We start from the raw sequence: 10000 nt of genomic DNA on the forward strand, positions 1-10000 counted from the left end.
TTTTTAACACTCAGGTAAAAAGGTTTCAAAATAAGCAATACTGACAAAGTCGGGGTTGTTTCCCGATTAAAGAACTTTCTTCGAAAGACAAGCCAGCAAATGGCTTCAGATATATTATTGTCCATGCTTCAAACCCACACGCCCAAGTAGGTCACTTGTTATGCAAACCTATGCTAACTATTTATAAACAAAATATCATTGGGTCTTCTTGCTGTTTGGCTGGGTTCCCTCTATTTCCGGTATTTGCGATCTTGTGAATTTCACTTTCGCCTTTGATGTGGTCTTGCAAGAGGTTCCTTATTTTTTGATCGGTAAATCTAGCCACCAAACAAGGAAATTAGTTCGAAGCTTAAGCAGAATGGAATGCAAAGCTGTTTGTCTGTTGCTGGCGTTTGCTCACTTCGCTTTGGGAAAGACTGATCAGTCTCCTTTCGTTTTGCTATCTCCTGAAATGGTCAATGAGATCAACTCATTGAATGCAGGGTATGACTCTTTTTTTTTAAGTCAATAACAACGCATTCCGCTCTTAAATCAATTGTGAAATTGAGAAACTTTTGACATACAAGGCCTTTCTTGAACCATCACATAATATATCCGGGTGGAATAATTAGCCTTCACTGGGGTCTTGCGCAGCATATGTTTATTTTAATAGTAAATCGAACCGTGGTTTCAGTTCGATTCAGCTCTGTAATTCTGCAGTTTAGGCTAAATTTGCTCAATTGTATTTGTACTCAAACCCTAACATTCTGACCTAATCTTACTCAGAAGTCAGTAACTTATGAATAAACGTGGTAAGTTTGCATTACTGTGTCATTGGCTAATGAAGCGCAGTTCTTAATGGATCTGCGTTTTTGAAATAATAAGATATGATTTGTTTTCCAAATTGTGTTTCAGTCTCAGAACTTTGGCCCACCTCATGGCTAGACGATAGCTCCGAGTTTTAGATCGGTACCCATATTTTTGTAATACTTTGGGTTTGACTGAACTGGACATTCCTTTATGTAGCTATTGTTATTTTCATGAGTGCCACTAATACAAGGCCGCTCAACACTTCGCTGAAACATTCATTTACTCGATTGATGGTCAAAGGTTCGCTCTGTCATGCGCTGGAGATCAGTTGCGGCTGTTCCATTAGGGAACTGAAGTACGCGACATTTTTGAGTCACGGACTGCAACCAAAAGTGAACTGTTTTCCCTGTTAACTTGGCTTCAAGCAACCACATCGATGTTGCTAAGTATCATTTCTCCATTAGGGATGATCAGTTAAAAACGGGAAAATTTACTTCCGGTCGCTGTCCGTGGCTCAAAATCGTCATATCCTTACTAGTAATAGTTTTAGCGTAGTTTTCACTACATCCGCGCCCTCGCCTAAGATACTGTATGAAAGGCAATTGCGATATGTTTAAATTATGTGCTGAACATGTCGCCCCTGTTTCTGATTTGATTTCAATGTTTAATTTGTTTAATCGCTAACCCGAACAGCACTTTGGTTCTCCGTGCGAGTTTTTCCTTCGTAATTCCTAACATCGGTCCTGTAGAACAATACCAACACCACTTGGGCGACCGTTTAAATTAAACAATACTGATACCACCTTATGAGCCCGGTTGAACAAATCGAGACTGATTTCCCCTGCAATGTCTACAATTCATGCATTTACCCTTTCTACGCGGGGACTTCTAGGTTGCCTCCTCGGGTTTTGGCCAAGCGGGGGCAATAACTATTTCTTCGTTTACGGTCGAATGCCGGTTTCCTCATTTTGGGTCGATCGGAGTAAAAAAGAAAGAAAATTAGGAAATAAATAAAATAAAAATAAAAACAGTTTCAAGCTGCAGAAAGAGTCATGCGGCAGGGCGCAGAAACGAGTGGAGGGCAAAAGCCTCTCTTGTGGAGGACTGTAACCTTTACTCTGGGGTTGAACCAGCACCTCCTCATGTCTTTATTGACGTTACAAAGCTTCCAAATTCAGGACGAATAACGGTAGTAGTGTAGTGGTACAATATTTAGGCTTTCGTTAACAATGTGATCTCTGTGAACTATTTGTATTATTTATTTTTAAGACCACTCCCCGTGAAAAGGAATACACTTCACGATATTTTCTCAACTAGATCTCTAATTTCTTATTTTTAAAAGAGGACGGGTTTTAAGTAGATCTTAATTTATCTAAAAAGATGATTTTAAGCAATTGCAGCCCCATATGAAAAAGTACTACGGCCTATCTCAGATCTGGGTCTATTTACAAAACATTTAAACTTTTCATGCCTAAGATTAAATTTGGCAATGGATTTTACAACTAAAGAATTCATTTCCTTTTATATCTAAATGGTTCCATACTATAGCCCAATCACTAACTTTAATACCTTGCTCCATATGACCCGAATTTCGAGGGAGAGTAGCGAGAACGAAAGTCAATATTGTTTTTTTAAGGCACTACTCCGGCGTGATGCTGCCAGGTTACATCTCTGATGTATCTGAGAACTTAATCCGATTCATCGTAAGTACTCCCCTAATGCTTATTCAGCGCGCTGAATGCGATTTAGTCAATCGCATTCGAGCTACTACTCGGAAGATTTTAGTTTTGCCTCGGGTAAAACAACCCTCCTTCGATTTATTGCAGCAGAAACTATGCAACAGACTCCCTGTTGGTATGAAGGATAGCTCATCATTGAATATATTTTACAAAAAAATCAGTCAAATCAAAATTTGCAACTTGCAACTTAACGTAATTGTTTTTCTTTTCCCCCAAATTTTTCAATTACTAATTCAGTTTTGTGTTTTGTGTGAGGGTCGTATTTAAATTATCTCGATATATTAGGTGCTACCAGAAACCCATAAGGGTTGAAACGTGTAACGACACCTTGTGTGCTGGGAAACAAGCTTCTGAATATTCAATTTGCTAAGTACCATATTTGGAACAACAAGAGCGAGGGGTTTCCAAATATGGTACTTAGCACTGAAACATTCAACCAGTCAGTTCGCACTGAATATTCGGAAGCTGTAAAAGCGCGTTACACGTTTCAACCCTTATGGGCTTCTGGTGCTACCCGCAGTAAAAAATGTTTATCATTGTCAAAATGACTGAAATGTATGAGGGACTTTTAAGACGGAGAATCAATGTTTCCCTTACTTATCATAGTTTTCTGGTGGATTTTTTTAAAAGGTGGAATGCTACCTTTTATAAACGTTTCGCTGAAATGGATTTGGCAGATATGAAACGGCTGGCTGGTTGCTATGGTGCTTGGCCAAAAGACTCCCCCCCTAAGCATGTGAAACGTAACATTGCCAGTGAAATCCCAGACGCCTTTGATTCTCGCACTAAGTGGCCTGGCTCCATTCATCCCATTCGAAACCAGGTCAGTGTGATGTCACCTATTAACGCAACAAAAGCTTCCATTTTTGTTTAAAGCCCATTGATTCGCTTCTGTGGAGACAATCATTGTTAATCATCACAGTTAAAGTGACATTATGCTGTGATGTCTGGGCACGATCCCGTTATTAATATTTTTATTCAAGGTTTCCCATTCACAAGGGTTCATGTGGAAGTTGCTGGGTCTTTGGCGCTTCGGGTGAGTACAAGCCAATAAACCAATTGTCTCGGTTATCTCATATATCATTTTACAAAGTTCTGATGTAGAATTAATCTAACACTATTTTAAAAGTACTGTTTCCGTATTGTCCGTCGTAATTTTGAGATGGTTAAATGAACCGGCTCTTACCTACCAAACCATTGCTATGGACCACTTCAAACAGTCATTTCTCGAGTCCCTTCAACTCTACAGTTATCCCTTTTTGCCAAGTGTGTTCTATTTAACATTTCTTTGTCTGGTTCGACTCACAACCATATTTGACAAATCGTGCGACCAAAACAGAGAATGCCAAAAGCTTCAGTGAGTTAAGTGTGTTTTTCACAATTTTTTTAACCCAAACAGTATGAGAACATTCTAGCGCAAACTATGCAACATGGATTTAAAATATAGATATTCCCCTCCCGCCCAAAAAAAAAATGTCGTCATAAGGCTCTCCTTTTATACACTTCTGAAAATATCAATTCCATTTTTTGTCCAAATAGAAATTCCGTGCTACTGCTTACGAAAAATGATAAGACGGTGCCCATTCGGTGAAAAAACCGTCTCTTCCTTTCGTTTCCTAAGAGCTTTTGTGTTGAGTTTTTCACTGAAACGCAAGGAAGAGGACTGGGACTAGTTGCGCATGCGCCTTCTGATTGGAGTGATGTCCAATTTCTACTGAAAAAGTTACTTCAAAGAACCATCCATGCAACATTTATGTAGGGCTCTTAACTAAAAAGGTTCCTTAGCAACCATTGTCTTTCTGGAGTAAGGAGCCACCCCTTTTAAAGGATGAATTTGAGCAATGAGTACTTTGTGTATATTGGGCAACCCTCCTGTTCCTTATACGGGGGAGTCAAACCTGGTGACCTTCCTGCCATTCTAGAACTAAATTATCGTTTGAAGCTAACCTATTCTGAAAATAAATAAGAAGGTAAGTTCTAATTTTTTTCAAAAAACAAGTCAATAAAGTTAACTTAGCCACGTTTGGAAAGATTTGCAAGTTGACGGAAAGCTAACACTCGAAAAATCAACTCACAAATCTCAGTCTCTTACGGTAGCTATTTTTCATTTCCCATCAACGCAGCATCACAGTTTCTTTAGAAATTAAAACCCCTTCATTCAATCTCATTTAAGACCTGTATGCACTGTCAAACTGAAAAAGCTGGGTTTCTTGCCCCTGTTCTCCGGCTTCAAGTGCCCTATAATGTGGTAATTCGGTACCTCTTACTATACGAACCGACTTCGAGGTCCGTACTGTAAGCGCGAAAGGGGATCCATCAGTTACAGTACGGACCGAGAAAACGAGGTTAGTCAGATCTTTGTATCTCTGAGATCTTAATAAGGCGCGCGGAGAAGGAAACTAGTTGAAATCAAGCTGAACGTTGAACTGCAACAAATGATTCGCACGCGTAAAAATTTGGAAAACGAATAAATCTCATTAGTTTTTTGAAATAGTTGCTTGCAAGATTCAAGACGCTTCACGAGTTTATTTTACTTAAACAACATGAAAAACTGCCAGAAAATGGTGCATCTAATGTCAATTTAACGGGCCGTTCTGTAGAATACGGCCATCTAAATTAGCCAATCGTAGCGCGCGTACTATCGAGATATATAATAAGGAATCTGCACAGAATGTAACTGTACGCTTGTATGTTGCAAATTTAGCGTAATGTTCATGTACTTGTCTTTGATTTCAGAGGTATTGTCTGATAGGTTTGCTATTCGTACTGGCAATGTTATTGATGTAGTACTGTCAGCACAACAGCTTGTTGACTGCGACAAAGAATGTTACGGCTGTGACGGTGGCTGGGCAATACAAGCATGGCGTTACATGGTTAAAATTGGGTGAGATGTTGGTTAAATATGAGAGATTGATATGACCCCTTACCGAGCTATCGGGAAGCTGAATCCCATGACAATTTTCCTGACAATCAATTTCTTCACTACCACTCATTTATTTCAACTGCTGTTGCATGATTCAGTAATCAAATAATTGTAGTAAATATCTTTCATTCATTTTGGTTGGATATAGCGTCACGTCCACATCATCAGAACCAACGAACACCGACTTCCCGCTACGAAACTCATAAAGTTAAGAGACAAGGCAAATGTTCCAAAATTGACAAAAAAATGAATAAAGTGAAGTAATAAGCTTTGTTTTAACTGGGAAAATTGTAATTGTCCACGAGCCAAACGATCAACCATTGAACGTGAAAGCCAAAATCAATTGACACCCAGTTCGTAATCATTCCTAAATATTAAGAAACAAGTGAAGACGACATATAATTATTGTTCTCATTTAATCCACCATGATGATGGTAAGCGTTGAGCTCATTACCATACCAAAACTTATTGTTGAAACACTGGATATCGCCATTCGATGTTGAAAGTCGAAGCAACATTGTGGTCATTTGTTTTTGTTTCAAATGACGCTTTGTCAAAATGCGTGATTTGATTGGCTGTCTACTCAGGCGAATCGCGCGGTAACAACATGTCAGCTGTTTGAATAATTTCTTGTTTCACGAAATTCAGTAATTGTGCGCAATGACTTTTCGGTGGATGTGGACCTTTAAGCTATTTGACAACTCTTCTGTCTGTGCTTGAAAAATAAAGAAAAGGTAGCAAGAATTTAAAAGTATTCTTTCACTAAAGATTAATCGTTTAATGAACGTCTTATTTTAAAGTACATCCAACAGTTGACTCCATCGAGACCCTCGTTAAAATTCTGTCAGTCGCATCTCTCTCGTTACAGCATGCGAAAGATGGTATAATAATTGTCGTGCGATAATAGAGCGGTTTTCAAATGAGTGTCGTAAAACCAAAACCAAAGTAATTACTTTGGCCAATCAAAAAGGACCGAGACAATCCAGTAAACCAATCAAAACTCGAAGTAATTACACGTAGCCGACACAAAGCGCGGGAAAATGTGCTCGTGCGAGCCACGATTGGTTTTGGTTTCACTTCTGATTGGTTGAAAAAGTGGCACGAGAACTTTGAACCAATCACTGAGTGAAGTAATGCAAAACCAAAGTAATTCGCTAATTAATTTCGACGCTCAATTGAAAACCGCTCTATTATGCTGTGTTTGGAATTCTCTTCAGACTCCTGACTGAACGATGTTATGGAGAATACACCGCAACAACGGATTCTTGTAAAATTAACAGCACTTATATTTCACAATGTCCGAGTGGTTCTGGATCAGATCCCAGATTTTATAAAGCATTGGATGCGTACACAGTGGAAGCAAATGTAAGTTGAAGCTCCAAACTTGAATCGCTTCTTCTTAGTCAAATCGATAAAGTGAAACCGTCTTTTTACTCCTCGCAGGGCCAGCTGTCGATGAATAGTATTTCACCAGGTCTGATTTGAATCAACATTAGAGAAATATGATCAGTTGAGTAACGTCAGTAGATGTCTTAAAACAAGACGTATGGGTAGCGTTCACTCCGGCTGTCATGGGGGCTAATAGGATTTATGAATTTACAAAAATATAGGTGACTAATTGACTGCTTCGAAAAGGGGCGTTACAGAAAAATATGGTTAGTCTAAGCCAGGAACGCTTTTCGGCCACGCCAGCAAAGCCCACGAGCAATGCCTAATTGATATTACTGTCATTTTTCAACCCATGGCCAGGCCAAACAGCCAGACCATGGTGATTGTATTCTCTTATTGTGAGTTCAGGAAACAACAGAGGAGTAATAGTAACTGTCGTCTGTCTTGGGTAAACGGAGATGTTATGTTGAGACTGTAAAGCAGCGCAGCGCGCATTTTAGTTCAATTATCTTTTCAGCCAAATCGAGTTTGTCTGTTGTTTGACATATAAATCGGGTTGTCTCTTGTTCGTGTTCATATAAACTATGCTAAGACTACAATGCATCGGCCGAAATCTGGTGTGTCGACCACGTGTAAGAGGCGTTTTGTCCAAGCACTACTGGTGTAGAGACATCAATAATTTTCACAATATATTAATTGTTAACAAAAACAACAACATAGTGTCACCCAGGAGTTTGATATTAGATTTCACAAAGGTGCTTTAATAGTACAAACCAATCATGCTTAAATGAAGAAACGGTATAGTCAATGAAATTTAATCAAGTGAAACTATGATCCCGGTGGTTATGAGAGCAATTTTAGCAATTGCGTAGAGAAGCCTGAAAATTTCAGGGGTTTGAACTCGTGACCTCGCGATGCCGGTGCGACGCTCTAACCAACTGAGCTATGAAGCCATTGATGTTGGGAGCTGGTCATTTCTGGGTTCAAATGAGTTTCATAGCTCAGTTGGTTCAGTAGAGAGTCGCACCGGCATCGCGAGGTCACGGGCTCAAAACCCGTTGAAATCCTGAATGCTTCAGGCTTCTCTACGCAATTGCTAAAATTGCCTTTACAACTGCGAGGATCATAGCTTCACATTTGATTTCATATCCGCAGTTTAATAGATGATCCAGTTCATATATCATTTTCTTCATTGAATTTTAACTTAATCCCATCAGAGTTTTTTTTTCGTCCAGTTTTTTTCTTCATAGCCTTTTACGCTCTATTTTTGGTAGGTTTTTGTTACGTACATGTCAAGTAGCGTCCAGACTGATTTTTGCGGATCCATTCTGGCCCTGTTGTTATTTTTAAAATGGCTGCCATTGAAATACATCCTACTTGGGGGGCAAATCGTTACTTGAACATTACTAAGAGTCCAATTTTTTACTTTCTTTTCACAGGTCAAAGCGATTCAGACTGAAATCATGTCTTATGGGCCGGTTGAAGGTACCGTATTGTCTCCCGATTCCCAGGAATAACATCGGATTCCCTGTTGTAGTTCATAAGATCAAGAAATATGATTCTCTTAAAAATATTAAAAAGCAAACGTAATCAAGAAACGAAGTATGTTAGCTATTTCTGTCGTTCAGGTTCATCAACATATTTCTCTTTTTTCTTGTTTATTCGCGTTTAAGACCAACAACGGACACAAAATAATAATCAAGTGTCTTGTTTGGTTGTCGGTCGAGAATGGGGCTTATTTGTTCGGCATAGATTCGTACCCCGAGCCTCGAGTTGAAATGTTTGGGATCTAGCTTCGGTGGGGCAAAACAAAAGAAGTTTTCAATCCCTCGGGACTCAACATGGCCGCCGTGTGATTGAGGCCAATTAGGGTCCATAACCGTGGTGACCATGGTAACTAATCATTTTCATTTTTTTTGCTTTAGCGGTTTTCACAGTTTATGAAGACTTCATGGTATATCGTGAAGGTGTCTACATCCATGTTAGTGGAGGAACAGTGGGCCTGCATGCCATCAAAATGCTGGGGTTTGTTCATCATTTTGAGAAATTTATTATGTAAATTTCAAGTATTCCAAGAATGAAAATGATGCAAAGGACCTTTAGGCAAAGAATTCGCTATCAATGCGCTATCGAGTTGGTATTAGATAAAAATTACTTTTTTCTCGAGGGATATAGACCGCAAAATAGTCCTTTTCTTCCCTTTTCGGAAGGTGCGACACGCCGTAAGCGTGATCCTCGCGTATGAGCATCTCCTGTGAAGGCTACTTTATGCCCGGAAGGGAAGGAGAAAGTGGCCGCAAAAAAGACGCGGCTAATTTTACACAACGCCAATTATATTGAAACCCTTTAACAGGCCTTCCTAACGTCAAGAATAACCTAATACAAGCATATGAAGTGTTCGCTAATAGTATTTATTTCTTATCCTTTTCTTTTTCGTATTCAGCTGGGGAACGTCCTCGGAAGGCATTGATTACTGGGTAAGCCTTGTCATATTTAATAATCTCTTGATGTTGCAAGTGTTATTCGTGTGGCTTTTCCGGCGTAGCACGTGTCGTTCCATCGTGAGAACGTTTAACAAAATGATGAAAAGGGGTGGTCAGATTTCTAGTTTGGAGCAGATTTGTTTCTTACACAGCGTAATATCCCATCCAAAAAAATCTTTTCTGCAAATTGGGGAAAAAGTCTTGCGCATCACGGGTGCATGCCCGCCTACTGGACGTTTTTTCATCGTACAAACTCCATATCAAAACGCTTTTGGAAACTGGTCTTCGTACAGCCATAACAATTTTGCTTTTTGAGATAAATGAAAAATTCCACTCAAGGTATCCGGCCTGGCCATTAGTATACCCGGCGTATATAGCTCTTAGCCAATCAGTAGGCTTTGATTGGTACCACGTGACACGAATGGACCAATAAGAGCACGATTCATCTCATTAAGCGTCGGCTATGTTGTTTTGGGCGGGAAGCGGTCCATGCTAATGAGCAGCAGGAATCCATAAAAGGGCATAGCCCTGGAAGTGCACTGTAAATGTCACGCGAGCCGAAAATCAGGCCAAAATCACGTGAATTGAAAGGTTACTGACAAACCCTATTGTTACAAGTGGGAACGTATGGGGGTTCTATAAACAGTCCCGTTAGTACCGGTGGGATTGGTTAGGCA

At 39.6% G+C, this 10000-nt stretch overlaps 1 protein-coding gene across 1 annotated transcript in view; it reads left to right on the forward strand.

The window, feature by feature from the left end:
* Nucleotides 1–225: 225 nt before the first annotated feature.
* The window catches only part of LOC137979172 (uncharacterized), a 15066-nt gene continuing 5291 nt past the window's right edge, over nt 226–10000 (forward strand). The window contains exons 1-8 of the mRNA XM_068826371.1: nt 226–483; nt 3159–3351; nt 3528–3564; nt 5265–5412; nt 6669–6816; nt 8280–8325; nt 8766–8865; nt 9284–9317. Of these exons, the coding sequence (XP_068682472.1) occupies nt 359–483; nt 3159–3351; nt 3528–3564; nt 5265–5412; nt 6669–6816; nt 8280–8325; nt 8766–8865; nt 9284–9317 (831 nt within the window). The 5' untranslated portion in view covers nt 226–358. The remainder of the gene's footprint in view (nt 484–3158; nt 3352–3527; nt 3565–5264; nt 5413–6668; nt 6817–8279; nt 8326–8765; nt 8866–9283; nt 9318–10000) is intronic.

Source organism: Montipora foliosa, chromosome 12 (assembly GCF_036669935.1).
Source record: "Montipora foliosa isolate CH-2021 chromosome 12, ASM3666993v2, whole genome shotgun sequence".
Taxonomy (NCBI): domain Eukaryota; kingdom Metazoa; phylum Cnidaria; class Anthozoa; order Scleractinia; family Acroporidae; genus Montipora; species Montipora foliosa.